General features: G+C 36.4%; 1 protein-coding gene across 1 annotated transcript in view; it reads right to left on the bottom strand.

Annotated features, from left to right (window-relative positions):
* Window positions 1-17197, bottom strand: part of LRPPRC (leucine rich pentatricopeptide repeat containing) — a 111663-nt gene that overhangs the window by 17982 nt on the left and 76484 nt on the right. Inside the window, exons 26-30 of the mRNA XM_042932148.1 lie at window positions 16457-16525; window positions 15574-15664; window positions 8455-8597; window positions 8211-8319; window positions 5005-5131 (exon numbers count right to left, since the gene is read on the bottom strand). Coding sequence (XP_042788082.1) covers window positions 5005-5131; window positions 8211-8319; window positions 8455-8597; window positions 15574-15664; window positions 16457-16525 — 539 coding nt within the window. The remainder of the gene's footprint in view (window positions 1-5004; window positions 5132-8210; window positions 8320-8454; window positions 8598-15573; window positions 15665-16456; window positions 16526-17197) is intronic.

Consider the following 17197-nt stretch of genomic DNA (forward strand, 5'->3'; position numbering starts at 1 on the left):
CCCTGCAGTCCCCGGGCACAGGATTTTCTTATCCCCCCCACCCCCTGCCTGACCAATCCTCTTAATCCCACCAAAGCACCCATTGCTCAGTTTGACTTTTTTCCTTTGTCCCATCTGTCAAAGCTTTTAAGTCAACAACTCATGCATGAGACTATAAACTGCATAAAGGATTTACTTTCTCATTCTTTAGCATGATTAAATAAACAGAAGACACATTAAAATTAAGCTCACTTCTTAAGTCAACATTATTACATGTATTATACCATATTTACATGAAAATATTACCTAAAATTCATTGAGACCATGCGGTAACAAAACTTCCCTTTTAACTGACATTAAGAGTGAACTATCAACCTTTCAAAAACCTCAGAACACAGAACATTTTCTTTCAATAATTTCTTTCAATCTCAAGAAACTGCCTTTTCTATACAAATATGAAAGTGGGGATCAACAGAAAGACAGAAACTCTCCTCAGTTCTATAATACACTGAGCATCTATATTTTACATATGTACAAACTGACCAATCACAATAAAAATATATTACAAACTGGCAAAAGGAAAAAAAAAAAAAACAACTACAAAAAGTTACTGGCAGAGATCTTTGTGTTGGACAATAAAAGTTTACTTCTGACCTATACTTTGGATCTTTCCTTTTATAAAAAAAAAAAAAAATCTAGTTCAGAGCCATCAAATCAAACTTCCTGTGATGATGGGAATATTCCTTATCCATGTTGTCCAGCACGGTCGTTAGCCACCAGCCACACGTGGTTATACGGCTACTGTGATGGAGGAATGGAAATGTCAATTTCCTAAAAACGCAGTTTAGTGTTATCAGAGATTTAAAACAGTATTTTATCTCCCTTACTGCTCTTTGGATAAGCACTTCTCCTCCCTTGAAAGCATTCATTATATCTAAATTTTTATTTTGAAACATGAGGAAGTGTAATTCTAACTAAAAATGAAAGAAAGTTGACTTCTTTAATTTTTTAAAGGCTGCTGTCACTGTTGAGGTGACATACTTTTGAGGTGCCATTATTTGTGGGGAAGGTTTAAATGACCTTCTGAAAATGAAGAAATCTCATTAGAGGTCAAGTAAATGCAACGTATCAGAGGGTACAGCAAGGGTACAGCAAAAAAGACTGCATTCTTTAGTTCACAGAGAAAACTGCTCTGAAGACTGGACAAGAGGCGTCATGCAGGTAAAGTAACAACAGGTTGCTATCTGTGGACTGCCAATAACAGTGCCAAAATACATGGGGGCACTGCCACTTGCTCATTTGGTCACGCTACATCACAATAAAGAAGGCCATTTAAAAAAAGCAACCGTTCTTTTTTACTCAGAGCACTGGTACGAAACTGGAAGAAGTGATGACCTCATTAGAAACGTGAACTTCAACTACCATTTCTGAAGTTCCAGGCCAGAGTTATTTTCAAAACAACCCAATGTAGATCTAACCCAAGGTACAATTCTTCAGAGTTCGATATAACATCTCAGTTCAAGGGAAAGGATGTGCATCCAATCCCCAGATTAGGTGCTTATGGCATGGTAAGGCTTTGCATCTAGGATTCTCTTAGGTGCACCCAGCTGCATGTGGAAGGCAGCTACAAAATCCTCCTGGAAGGATAACACAGCTAAGATAAAAGTGCCCTCAGAGTACAGAAAGGCTTCATGGAGATCCAGAGAAGGAGGAAAAATCAACATACATTTTACACGTTGTGCACATAAGGGGAAACAGGAGGGCTGTGATTGCAGGCATCTTCTACCATCTTCTAGATCAGCAGCTTTCACAACAACTTGTATGATCAAGATCCCCATCACACAGGGTAAGGAACGTTTCACACAACCTACTAGTGTACATTTTACTAAATAAAACTCACAAAACCATCTTTATCACATGGAGTGCTTCAATATTTTCTATTCTATTTCATTTACACAAAATGTTGGTCCTGTCTCACTAAACAGATTCCATGACCCTTACTGGTTACAACTGCAGTTTGAAAAACCACTTCAATGAAAGATGTGCACACTGCACGAGCACTCTAGAGGGGAGGCAAGAGGCTGTTTAGTCCTCTATTTTTAAATCTTATCCTCTGAAAAGTATCTATTTTTTAAAATTTATTTATTTATTTTGAGAGAGAGTGAGTGCATGCAAGTGAGGGAGGGGCAGAAAGAGAGAGGGAGAGAATCCCAAGCAGGCTCTGCGCTGTCAGCACAGAGCCCGACATGGGGCTTGATCTCAATGAACCATGAGATCATAACTTGAGCCAAGATCAAGAGTCAGATGCCCAACAACTGAGTTACCCAGATGCCCCTCTATTTTTTGAGTATGTTTTATAATATACTTAACATGTGCTACATTAGTACAATTCATTACTAATGGATATGATCAAAATGTTTATGACATGTGATTATTGAATCACTTGGGGTGTTTAGTAATTCTGGGCCCCAAACCATTGCTGGGTGGATGGACTGAGTCAGATGGACTGAATCAGAACTTTTGGAGTGGGCTGTGGGGAATCTTCATGCTACCAGAATGTGAGGCTTGCAGTTCTAGAACAAACCCAATTAAAATGAGAAAAAATTACAATCTGTACTTTGGGGAATTTCAGAGATCTCTGTGACCAACCCCAGAATTAAAAGTTTAAAAAAATAAGTTTGGGGGCGCCTAGCTGGCTCAGTCAGTTAAGTGTCTGACTTCGGCTCAGGCAGGTCATGATCTCACGGTTCACAGGCTCGAGCCCCACGTTGGGCTCTATGCTGATAGCTCAGAGCCTAGAGCCTGCTGTGGAATCTGTGTCTCCCTCTCTCTCTCTCGGCCCTTCCCCTGCTCATGCTGTCTCTTTCTCTCTCTCTTTCTCAAAAATAAATATGTTTTCTTTTTAAAGTTAAAAAAAAAAAACCAAACTTTTCTTCTTTGCTTCTATCCCTTCACTTAATCACACCCAGTTCACAACACAAAATGCTCTTCTCTTTACGCTGCCTCCCTTTCCTCCTAAATCACTATTGCTTCAGAATGCCTTTGATTACTATGGGCAGTGTTAGGATAGAGAGTTTAGGTAATAATTTTCTGAGAAAAGTAATTTTAGGAAAATACCACATCCCCTTGATGACTTCAATGATTACAGATGGCAATAGGCTGTTCAATGTAAAATTTTCCAAGTCACTAATGGAGCATGTCTCGAGTATTCTAGAGATACGTAATTTAATTAGCAACTGAGTAAAAACAGAAATGGGATACAGAATACATTAAAAACCTGAACTTTCAAAAAGTCTTAGTGTGACTATCCTTGATATAGGACATACAAATGATGGCTGAAGACCACAGATATATATGGTGTGCATGTGTGTGTATAAGTATATATTATACTTGTATATATACATCTATATATACTATACGTATACACACTGTACATGGGTGTGTTATGTATTTCCAGACAAGTACAGTCAGATACATTTTTCAAAATGTAATGAAATACAAACAGTAAATATGACCCTATGGTGCATAACTTTTTTTTTTTTTAATTTTTTTTTTTTTTAACGTTTATTTATTTTTGAGACAGGGAGAGACAGAGCATGAACTGGGGAGGGTCAGAGAGGGGGAGACACAGAATCTGAAACAGGCTCCAGGCTCTGAGCTGTCAGCACAGAGCCCGACACGGGGCTCGAACTCATGGACAGTGAGATCATGACCTGAGCCGAAGTCGGACGCTTAACCGACTGAGCCACCCAGGCGCCCCTATGGTGCATAACTTTAATGTAACACTAGCATTAACACCAAATTTTCCAGCAAACTGCAAGAATGCCAAGCATCCACTTTCTATTCAGGATTCTAATATTCCAAAAGTACTGTGACTTAAAAATTTTGAAGGCCAACGTTGAGCCAAGAGAGATTATTTAAGAACTTGTAATACGTTAGGAAAAGGCTGACCTTTGCCACTGAAAATAAGGTTATTGACTCATCACCAGGACAGCTCTATATTCCCGGGCAGGTGACTGTGATCTATTCCTTTCTAGGCCCTTTCTGGTTACTAACTCAACTTTTCACATTAACTTCTTGGGGATAAGACAACAGAGTACATTACCTGACACACCAGGTAAGAAAACTTCACTCTTGTTCTGAATAATGAAGTATTTTACTCTGAGGAACTAGCCAGAAAAACAAAACCCCTACCATGACCACCACACAGATATTTTTTTTTTTTTTTTGTAAAAAGTCCAAACTCAAACAAAAAACGCAACAGAAGGGCAAAGAGAAAGGCATTTAAAATGTGCTGAGGGGCGCCTGGGTGGCTCAGTTGGTTAAGCCCCTGACTTGATTTCGGCTCAGGTCATGATCTCGTGGTTTGTGAGACAGAGCCCTGCATCGGGCTCTGTGCCGACAGAGATTCTCTCTCTCTCTTCCACCCCCCAAATAAACATTTTTTAAAAAATAAGTAAAATCAGTCACTCAATAAAATGTGTTGAGCACCTATATTTTCTCTACTTCACTCTATGTTCTTCAACACCTAGAAGAGATCTTTAATATAAGTCTTGTTATCATCTCCTCATCACATAAAAGAAAAAATGAGGCTCACAGATGGGAGGCAATTTCCCCAATAGAAATTTCAAGTAAGATTCGAACCCTTGCCTAAGTTCAAAGCCTTTGGGTGTTTTCATTATATTAGGGTCCTCCCACCAAAAAAGGTTCACAGATCTAGCTGCTGAACAAGAAACAGAGTATGATGAAGAAAAAGCAATTACTTTTCTGTATATGGACATCATAAATGAGTGGCAAAGTTATATTAGGCAAATAAAATGTACTGCACTGTGCAGGGCCAGTAAAGGTTTTTTTTTTTTTGTAGGTTAAAAAGAAACCCATAAAATTAGAAAACCATTTCATAGGATTTTTGTGTGTAGTTGAGGATAATTAAGCAGCTGCTACCAGTACAAATCATTAGAAAAAGTCTAATGAGAGCTGATACTTTTTTTAAGTGACAGGTTTAATAAAGAGACTAATACTTACACATCTTTCACTTGCATTGCTTGTAAGAAGCTATCCTTCTCCAAAAGTAATTTTATCAGACTGCCATAAGTTTCATTGTTCAGCACAATGTTTTGCTTGTGTGCTTTCAGGAAAATACTATATGCATCTATGAAGGAAAAAAACATAAAATGAGGTGACATTACTCTGAAATGGCAAAAAAGGAGGGAAGAAACCCTAGAACATGGCCCCCAAACCACATTATTTCTCCTTGTTTCAATACTCATCCACCATACCACTCTCCACACACACACTGACCTAAACAGCAGATGCCGTCACCCTTCTCATCTTTGTAAACACAAAGTCACAGCTTTGGAAACTCTACTTAAGCCACATGGAAGGTACCTGAAAGGACTTCCTTTTAAAATGACTTTTCATACTAGTTTTCTGAAGTCAATAAATTATTCTCATGGCAATAAAAATGAAAAAGAGCTCTTCTGAATTTGTTTGTCAAAAGATGATACCAGTTTCAAAATAAGCTGCAAAATGTGTGTTAAAGTCCAAATAAACCACAGTTATAATTTAGATTGAGGGGAGCAAAAGATGCATTTTAAAGCACTCTTTAATCTATAAGTGGGTGGTTACAATGGTTAACATTTCAACACAATAGCATTAAAATGAATATAGCCTATAATTCTAAAATTAGGAGATCAAATTATTTGGCTACGACAGGACTTATACAAAAACATACAATTTTCAAATATACAGGTATCTAACAAGTAAACTAAGCAACATTTGTTTGACTGATTAACAGTTTTATTTCACTTGTTCACAATAACTGTCAGTGAATGAAAAGATGTTACCAAAAGAGAAGTAACTACACTTTTCAGTCACTTACTTTTCTGAAATAAAATTGCCTGGCTATAAACATCCAACTGAAACTATAATCCACTCTCCGGTGTGTATAAACAAACCACAAAAGAGAGGGCATAAGTGAACTACACGTACGAACTTCTATAGGTATAAAGCTCAATGTAAGGAAATGCAGTACATACAATTAGGAGGGAACACGATATTGATGCTCAAAAAAACATTCAGAGCCACTTTAGAGGTTTCTGAACAAGCAGACATTACACTTGTATTTCTAAGTTAGGGGAGTTTGTATGAGCCCTTCAATTTAAACTGAGGTGACATTGTGAAAAACCGTCTTTCAAGGTAAACTCAGAGAAAACAAGAGAGAAAAGGTATGACATTAATATCTGCGTCTTAACCAAGGAGAACAGATAAAATCTGTCATTCTGTACACAGTGCTCCCTTTTAAGGGAGCTAAGAGGTTAAATGCAGTGCAATTTTTGTTTACTCCCCAACAAGCATGGTTTCCTGAATGGAAATATAAAATAAGTATAATTCGAATATTTAAGATTGACAAAACAATCTAGAAAATCTTACTGTTTTCTAAAACTATAGGCATTGTAAGAAATCGGTATGTCTGTTTATTATTCTCTACTAGTTGAAGGAAGGAAGGATGGAAGGAGGGAAGGAAGGAGGGAAAAGAAGGAAGGGGCTATCATTGTAAAGTGCCATACTCATTCACCACAGGTTTCTGGTGTAAAAGTTGGTAAGGAGGCTAAACTACCAGAAATTCGATAAAGTGCTATTATGCAAAGCATTCAAATTCCAAAGTATTGATATTTTGCTAAGCACTCAAATCCTGAGATTTGTGAATAAAAACTCTGAAGAATTAACAGGATAAAACAAGTACAATAAATGTAAGTTGCATACTAAAACCAGAATTGGGGTATATCTCCACGTTTATAATAAACACTACATTATATTTATCTAGTTAACTAGTTAAGGTTTTCATTTAAAAACAATTTTTTTAATTAAAAAAAATGTTTATTTAATTTCTGAGAGAGACAGAGCGTGAGTGGGGGAGGGGCAGAGAGAGTGAGGGAGACACAGAATCTGAAGCAGGCTCCAGGCTCTGAGCTGTCAGCACAGAGCCTGATGCGGGGCTCAAACCCACCAACCACAAGATCATGACCTGAGCTGAAGTCAGATGCTTTCACTGACTGAGCCAACCAGGTGCCCCCCAAAACAACAATTTTTAAAAAGGTAATATATGAAGGAGCTCTAGAGTCTTCACAAAGTAACTATATACTAATTTCATATTTGTTTCAGTCAAATAAAAACTCCACTGGAATATTTAAATAGTATTGATGATCATAATTAATTTTATATTTAGGTTTACCATATATAAGGTAAGGACTCAAGGATGTATAGGGTGAGTATGCAGCAAAGGAAAATGACACAAAGGATAAAGTTACTCTTCGTGACCCTGTACACTTTACGTCAGTGTCACAAAATTTCCAGTTAAGAAATAAGAGGAAATTATAAATTTCTAAATTGATTCCTTTCTATTGAACACAGCGCATAATTATCAATACTAAAATGAATAAAAATCTACATAACAGTTTAAGTATCATAAAGCATACTTGAAAATCCACACAAAACTGAAAGAATTAAAGAGCATGCTAGCATGCTATGGAGAAAAATTAACAACAAAAAAAGGGAAACAACAGTAATGTATGATTCTGAAAGAGTACAATGAAGTCTAAATGGAAATGTCTACAATGTAATAGGCAAGCTGCTACCAGAGTGTTCAAGATGGTCATAAAATTTTTAAAGTAGTCATAAAGGTGGTAGGCACGTCACGTCAGAAGTTTACTGCTAGAAAACAGGAAGATGAGCAAGACACAGGGTTCACGTCCAGCCTCTAACCTTGAAATGGTGCTTGATCACTTTGGCTTAGATATTTTAAAACAAGTTATAGATATCTTGATTTTTTTTTCATCTCTCAGTACTTCATTATAGATCTCAACATTTAAGGATACTGTCCTATAAGTCGTAAATTCCACTATCAAACCTAATAAAAATGAGATGGGGCACCTGGCTAGCTCAGTCAGAAGAGCATGCGACTCTTGATCTCAGGGTCATGAGTTCAAGCCCCACACTAGACATAAAGATTACTAAAAAAATAAACATAAAAACAAAATGAGATAATTCCTTATTATTATCTACTACTCAGTTTATATTTAAGTTTTCCCAACTGCCCCAAAATATCTTTGTTAATTTAAAAAATGAAAGAAAGTAATTTATACAAGTTCCATCTCTGTCCTAGAGCACTTCTAATTTGTTAAATGGACTTGGATCTCATGCTACTATTAGACCCCTGTGTACAGGTTTACCTTTGCTTTTCTTTCGTTGGCAGGCATTCAACAGATCTTTCTGGATATTTGTTTCTTCACGTGAAGGTGGTGGTGAACTCAGGGAATGCTTTTCATCTTCATACCACAACTTAAAAACAAAATTCTTCAGTTAAACAAAAACTGGTATACACAGTGATTTTTTTAGTATAAAACCGGGCTCACCTATGCCCTGACGTTATACTGACAACAAAATCTGTTATGCTTACAGTTAAAAACAAATTACCTCAGGTACATCAAATGGAACCTCCTGATTATTGTTTCTAAGGATTTCTGCTAATAATCTTAAGGTCTTTGCACGAGGAATAATATTTTCTTCTTGCATTTTATTCCAGACAGCATCAGCTCTTTGCCAGTCACCATTTATTTCTGTAAAATTTGATTAGGCAGAAATTAATGAGCATACGAAGTAGAATTCATAAAAATGTTTAGAATTTCCTCCTATTTGATGTTGAATTGTAAGCATTACCCCCAAATTACTGCTACCAGGGAAAGGAACAGGATGATTGTGGACCAAAGATGAGAAGAGTTCTTTATGTATACCTCTTGAATTTTGAAATTCAAATAGAAATCCCTTACCTATTAAAAAATAACAACAAACCTCCTACCCTTTACTACATACTCTGAAAACCTTTTTAAAGTAACTGAGAAGTTGCCCATTTCTGAAATCAAAATCAGAAATAGCTAACAATTCAACTATGTCCGTGAAACTCTGGAAAGATGATGGGTACATGTATGCAGTATAATACACAGCTGAAGGTCTAAAGGGAGTGAATACGGGTAGATGTATGATTTTCTTCAAAGGGGACGAATCAACAAATGCTTTTCACTTAGTCGAATAGGGAGAATTCTGTCTCTTCTGCTGACTTGAAGAATGTCTGTGACGTTGTGTGACAGATTTCTCTTCCCAACAAATAATGCCACCAGAGTATAAGTATTATAGGGCAAGGGAAGTTTACTGGAAGGAAATAGGCAGATTCCTTCATACTGAATATGTGGTATTCCTTTTATGTTCCTTTTATGTGGTAACCTAGTCTTCACAAATAGCAAAAATTTAATAATCAAGAAGTTGTTTTTTAAAACCTTCTAATGGGTTTTAAAAAGAGAAAAGGTCAAAGTCATTTAATATAATAAACTTTTACTTGTGAAAAACTAGACCAAAATATGAAAAATATCATGACACTAATTAAGTTCAATATAACTATTAAGCACAAAGAAATACTCCTTTAAAAGTGTTTTTTAAATTTTCAAATATGAATAAAGAGTATCTTCATTGTATACCATCAGCTCTAGGAAAGGGGTTATTTCAGAGCACAAAATGTTCCAGAAAACATAAATAAATGTTTCTCAGGAATTCCAAAATATTAAAACAAATGGGATTTTCCTAGATTCTCCCTGACCCCTCCAACTGAAAAGCTAAGTTTTTTGATAACTAATGACTCCTAAAAGTAAACAACTCAAAGAAGAAAAACAAAACACATTCATGCTCCATCAGAAACCTAAGTAAAAGGGTAGTAAGTAGGAAAATTTCACCAGGTCATACACAAATTGCAGTGATTTTGTACATACTTTGATAATAAAATCATTTGTATATAAAACGCTTACATTTACAACCTATTTTCAAAACAAGATTCACATAAGCTAATTATGCTTATCCTTCATTAGAATGTTCTTATGTAACGTAAAATTCAGCAGCAACTTTTCAATTATGTGAATATATAAAACTAATTGAACTAAACACATTAAAAGCAAAATGCCAAGCTCCAGTATCTTTAATCCTGTAGAAAAGGTGGAACACTTCTGTTCCCTGCCAGAGTACTATGGACTATACAAGACACAGGAAAGGTTTCCAAGAACTGGAAACAGCACTGCTAAGGTGCTTTCTAAAGAGATTCATTTTGACACTAACATAACTATTCCAAACACTGAAGAGAAGATGGATGGAGGATGTACAAGTCTGTGCCTTCAACTGTAAGAATTAGAGGAAGACAATTTTCTTCTAAAAGAGGCACATGTATATGGAAGCTTCCAGTTTGGGGGTACAAGATATTACAGAGATGTACCTTTAATTAACTAGCAACTTATACAAGAGAATATTTCAAAATACATGAAAATTAGATAGTGTTTATACCATGAAACAACTCATTTATATTTACACACACACACACACACACACACACACACACACACACAAAACACAGACACTTTTTTTTTGTTTAAAGGGAAAAAACTTCTTGGAAATACGCCTGGATCACAAAATACATAACAAACCTTTGAGGCAAACTAGTCAGCATGCCAACATTTGCACCTGTGTACAAAAACTCACAAAGGCACAGAAAGGCCATGCCTTTCTTGTATAATATCCCTCTGGGGCTTAAAATGCCTTCTACCAAGACAACAACAATCCTACTCGTTGCCTGGGCTGTGGTCAGGGAATGGATACTCTGCCTCTATAATCCCATCACCACCCTCCTGGCACTCTTGGTTCCCCCTCTTTAAAGAATGAGAGGACTGACCACTACACAATCTCTGAGGATTGTTAAGCTACACAACCAACAATTCTGGACACCACTAGTGATTTTACCAGAATACACACTGTTGTGGGATTGTAATTTATGGCAATAGGACCAGTGTGTAACAAGTTGTCACTGTATGCGCAGCCGCTATGGTAATGAACTAAGAAATGAAAATGTCTAGTTTGGGGTTTTGGTTGAAATTGAAAGTTTTTACATATTACTGATCAGAGGGGGTAATTTCCAAATGATGGTTCCACTCTAAAATAACAAATCTAGGGCTCGGACAGGGATCTCGCTATGCAAGCCTGCACAGTGTTGCTTTGCCTGAATACAATCCAAGACTAGCGAGAGGTGTTCTATGACCTGGGAGACAAGGGAAAGGAGTTCCCACTGGTCAAAGATGGAACAATGTGAGCACCTAGAAAACAATGATCGCAATAAACTGAAACACAAATAAATTTTTAAAATATGAACTCACGAATTGAAAAAAAAAATCAATGTTCAACTTTGGAGATTCCAAGGACACCAGCACTTAAATATGGTAATTAAAGAGAGAAAAGGCACTGATCTTTCCCTGTGAATTTATTTCACATTAAGTAAAAAAGGAAGCCACAGACCATAACGTAGAGTATGAAACATGTAGACAATAAAATAATCAAAATAATAGGTGTATATGTAAAAACTATATGGATACAAATATACAGAAAAAAGGCTGGAAGGCTGGCCAATTGACAAGTTACTTCTGAGGGGTGGACAAAAGGACATTTCCACATTTTGTTCTGTATACTACACTACTGCATTGCTTGACTCTTTAGTAATTTGGAATATACTCATGCCTTATTTGTATAATAAATACACAGTGCGAAAAGAAATGTCAATGGAAGTACTTGAAAAAAAGGGGAAAAAAAAGCACATAAATAACTTCAGAGGTAGAATAAATGCTAAAGTGTAAATGTTGGCTTTTTAAAAATCGATTTGTAAGTCATATAGAGAAGGACAGATTCCATATGTTTTCACTCCTATGTGGATCCTGAGAAACTTGACAGAAGACCATGGGGGAGGGGAAGGAAAAAAAAAATGGTTAGAGAGGGAGGGAGCCAAAATATAAGAGACTCCTAAAAACTGAGAACAAACTGAGGGTTTATGGGGGGTGGGAGGGAAGGGTGGGTGGGTGATGGGTATTGAGGAGGGCACCTGTTGGGATGAACACTGGGTATTGTATGGAAACCAATTTGACAATAAATTTCCCATTAAAAAAATAATAAATAAATAAAAATAAAAATCGATTTGTAAAATTTTAAGACAAAATTACAAACAAACATAAAGCAGTCTGTTTTCCAATAATGTACACAAATAATAAGCTATCTGTATATATATAAAAAGAAATTGACATGTTTAGAATATAAGAAAATGTTCAATAAGGTAAAAATACTATCTCAAAATAATAGTATATTCATTATGCAGATGAGGGGGCTGCTTCATTCATGTTTGTTACAGGTCTTAGGAACTAATTTTGCAAGACTATCACCATGAAAGGTGATATTAGAAAGTGTATTAGAAAAGATAGAGGGGCACCTGGGTGGCTCAGTTGGTTAAGCGTCCAACTTCGGCTCAGGTCATGATCTCAGGGTTTGTGAGTTCGAGCCCTGCATCAGGCTCTGTGCTGACAGCTTGTTCAGAGCCTGGAGCCTGCTCCAGATTCTGTCTCCCTTTCTCTCTGGCCCTACCCTGCTCACACTCTGTCTCTGTCTCTCTCAAAAATAAATAAACATTAAAAAAAAAAAATTAAAAAAAAAAAAAAAGAAAGAAAAGATAGTTCAAACTAAAATTTGAATTGTGACAGATTCTTTTTAACAGATCACCTATGGACATCATACTGTATACAGTAAGTAGAAAATGAAACGCGTTTAGTACAACTAGTATTTAAAGATATGAAAAGTTTCATTTTCTATTTCTTCATCTAGATTACAGTTACATGAATGTTGGCTATCATAAACCACTGAGCCATGTGTATCGTTGTTTTGTGCCTGTTTCTGTAGTATGCTGTAATTCACAACCTGAAGGGTGTGGTGGGTGGGGGATACTCTTAAAACAAAACAAAACCGCTCTTCGACAAATACCCCAAAATAATCAGGCCAATTGCTTTTAACGACTAAAATTACACCATGAGAAAGAATGAATTCATAAAAAGTTCTGGTAGGTCAAACAAATTACTTTCTCAGAAATCCACAATCCAAGATAGGGATTTTTCAAGTATGATAGCACCACATCTCACACATCATTCCATATTATATGTTCCTTTTCAAACAAATTGAGTCCATAGTGCTTTATACATTATTTAACACGTTTAAGTAGTGGTCCAAGTCAGAGGGCAAAAAGGAGAGCACTGGTTTATTCGGCAGAAAGGGAAGGATTAGGATTATCACAACCATATTATCTATTTGTAGCACTACAAAGGTTATGAAGTACACCAACTGGGTTAAAAAGTATACTTCATTATAACGATTCCTCTGGCTTCCAGCCTCACAAGAGGCTACTCTCACGTGACTGTGCTCTTCAGACTGCTGGCTCAAATATAGAGCAAAACACTGGAGGGAGGTGTCCAACAGAGCAAAGAGAGGGTGAAGGAGAAAAAATGGTGATAAACTTCAGAGACTGCTTATCCCTAAAGGAAAGTTGAACTTAGAAATTGTTTTCTTTTCTTTAAAAAACAAAACAAAACAAAACAAAACAAAACAAAACAAAACAGCAAAGGTCATCTGGACAGGGAAACAGAAGTCTGTGAGGCTGGCTACTTCCACCTTCCCCAGACTAGTACTGTACCTCGTACATTCTTCCAGTTGTTCTTTCACTCTGTATAGCTAGTCTTTAGTCTTGGTCACAGGCCTAACTCTTTCCACAGGGCACTACCTTTTTATCTGCAGGGCCCTCCTCAATGTCTAGCACAGTAAGGGATTAGGATCTTCTATGGGGATGACTTTAAACGCTGGGACTTGTGTGGAAACATAAATTCAGGGTTTTTTTTCTTTTCCAGTTTGCATAAAATTAAAATTTAAGTGTGAAACTGTTCCTCAAAAGGAAGAAAAAGGGGGTGGGGAAGGGAAAGAATTAGCACCTGAATGAATACAGGTTATAATCCACCGACTGAGGACTAAATTCCTAAAATGTAAGTTTTCTAATTATATATTCAATAACAACCACCTCAGTATTATATGCCAGAATTCATTCAAACCAAAGAATTGAATTTTAAGAATTTTGAGACTTTTAAGAACTACATAGTGAAGTCTGTACTTCAATGCAGCCAACAAGTGAAATGTAAATTTTATGGAAAGTCTTATTTATACCATCAACATAGAAGACAAAGCTTCTAAAGATAATAAATACAAATTCAAAAAGACAAATGAACTAACTTATTCACTGCTGTCTATGGTGTTTGGTGAAGGAAAATTTCCCATGAGAAAAAGAAAATAATCTAGAGCAGATATCTATGAAGTGAAAAAGGGAGGGGAGGGAGAGGAGGGGAGGGGAGGTCAGGTCACTATTCTTTTTTTTTTTTTATTTACTTAAAAAAAATTTTTTTTATGTTTATTTTTGACAGAGAAAAAGAGAGAGAGAGAGAGACAGAGAGTGAGCAGGGGAGGGGCAGAGAGAGCGGGAGACACAGAATCTGAAACAAGCTCCAGGCTCTGAGCTGTCAGCAGAGCCCGATGTGGGGCTCGAACTCACAGACCGCGAGATCATGACCTGAGCTTTCAAAGTCGGACGCTCAACCGACTGAGCCACCCAAGCGCCCCAGGGTCACTGACTATTATAAGTGTTGTTCCTCTCTACCCAAATACCTTAAAAGAGACTACCAAGTTCCCAGATGTATAAACTGGAATCAACACACTAGAGCAATGTTTGGTAATAGAGATCAAAAGTTTCAGAACACAGGGGAGCCTGGGTGGCTCAGTCAGCTGGGTGGCCGACTTCAGCTCAGGTCATGATCTTATGGTCCGTGAGTCTGTGAGTTTGAGCCCCACGTCGGGCTCTGTGCTCACAGCTTGGAGCCTGGAGTCTGCTTCGAGTTCTGTGTCTCCCTCTCTCTCTGCACGTCCCCCACTTGCACTCTGTCTCTCTCTCTCAAAAATAAATAAACATTAAAAAAAAAAGTTTCAGGACACAAATATAAATGCAGTACAAGGAAACAACTAAGAGTATGCGCAAAGATTACGGCACACAGATGGTTAATGCAGCGCTATTTTATAACATGGGAAACTGAATTCTATTCCAACGTCTAGCATTAGGAGATTGGCTGGGTAAATCTAGTATATCCATTCAATGAAGTTATTTGTAGGTAATAAAATATAAGAAAATGTCTATAATATAGAAGCAGTCAAAACCGTATTATAACAATCACATTTTAAAAACTAGCAATGAGTTTGTATATCAATATGCGTTCTTCTGGAAAAGGATCTTGTAGACATGAACAGGTCAATGATTATGCTATTTATAGAAGTGACTGATTGATAAGTCTACTAGAGCACTTAAATAAAAAGAAAACATTAGTCTCTCCTCAAAAAGTCCCATTAAATTCTGTGGCCCTGATGAAGATTTTTCTCATCTTCTGATTACTGCAGTAAGATTGTCAGAAATTATGAAACTTGTATGGTATCTAGTGATACAATGTAACATTCTGTGATAAAACTCAATCTGGCCTCTACTTAAGCCTCGGTTAAAGGCTACACATCTAACAATCCCTGGACCTTCCTTATACTCCTTTCTAGCACCTGCCTTCAACAGAATAAATGTCACAAGATGAAAACATGAGGAATGGTCAGATTACTTACTATATAGTTTTAGCAGACTGTAGTACAGCTGGTCTCTATCACATTCAAATAGCTTCTGCGTTAGCTCCACTAATTTTTCTAGAGTCTCAACCTTAAAAATAAGAGTAACAGATGGATCTAGACTGTGTAAAGGATATATTTTATAATTCACAAATGTCAGTTGAATAATCCTTCAAATAAGCTTTACCCAAAGGGCAGATTAACTTCATTTAAAAATTTAAAGAGCCAAACAGAACAATGTGAATGTAATTAATGCTTAAAAATGGCTAAAATGATAAATTTTATTAGATGTATTTTACCACCATTAAAAAAAATGTTTTAGGTTGAAAAGCTGAAGGACTCTGCAGTCAAGAACAAAACATGAACAATCACCTAACTGAGGGAATCTCCATGAACATGCATTTTGAAGAATTCAAAGATACTTGGGGTAGAGGGTAGAATTAGCACATCCTCTATTTATTAATAAGAATATCCCTCCACCCAATATACTCCTCTTCCCCTGTGGCTTTTACTTTGCAGGATATGAACAAATATCTGCACTGGAGGAGACAGAAAGTAGAAATTCGACTTGGGCTCCCATCAAGCGACTCCTATGGTCACTAAGAACTGAAGCAGATTTAAACTGCCAAGGAAACAAGGTTAGCCTGCTCAAGCCAACAACTAGGATAAAGCAAGTGAAAATCTTCAGGGCCCCAATTAAAATTTTTTGGGATTCTACGGCACCTCAGAAACAAGGATTAAGCTACCGCTTACCTGGAAAACAACGAAGATAACGCTGCTTCCATTAATAATGCTGTATGTCCCCAAATGCTCATATGACATGGAGGACACTTGCTTTCTACTCACAGTTTTAGGTGCTTGAGACCAGAAATTAAACACAAACCTGATTACTTGAAATGCATCTATCACAAAACCACTGAAGTCTTGAAGATCGAGCTCTAATGCCTGGAGTCTATAAAATAAAATAATTATATAGCACGTGAGGTAAAACTTAGCTAAATGTTAATTTTCCTTCAAAGTTTTCCTTCTACTGAATTTGCCACTTCCTTCCCAAATATATATAATAAAAGAAACCTGTAACTTAATACCATAGTTATCAAAGACTTTTAGGATTAAAACAGCATAAATGGTAACCGATATTTAACCAGTATCTAGAAGATTTGATTTACATCAAAATGTTGCTTTGTAGGTCAATTCTCATTCAATAAATCATTTTTTAAATATTAAAATGGTTAAGCTTTCTTTAGTTCAAAAAGAAACCTTGACTCGAACTAAACTCCAAAAGATGTCAAATCAAATACACACACACACTGTTTCTCTCTCTTTCTCAGAGATCCCAATGGACTCAAGAAGCAAAAACTATTGTTACAAAAACTTATTAACCATTATCACAACCATAAACCAATGGCTTTTACTTTTTCCTTTAACATGCTTTGTGAAGTTTAGTGATCAAAAAGTACTGACTACCACAAATGTCTGCCTAGTATCTAAAACTAAATGTTTAAAGAGCTAGGTACTTAAAACAAACTTAGTACTTTAAACTAGCTCACAGTCTTAGTTTACTTTAATTACTGAGACATAGGTTATATCCTCAATCAGAAATTACTAAGGTTGAGTCAATAAC

The sequence above is a fragment of the Panthera leo genome, chromosome A3, assembly GCF_018350215.1.
Source record: "Panthera leo isolate Ple1 chromosome A3, P.leo_Ple1_pat1.1, whole genome shotgun sequence".
In the NCBI taxonomy this organism is placed as follows: domain Eukaryota; kingdom Metazoa; phylum Chordata; class Mammalia; order Carnivora; family Felidae; genus Panthera; species Panthera leo.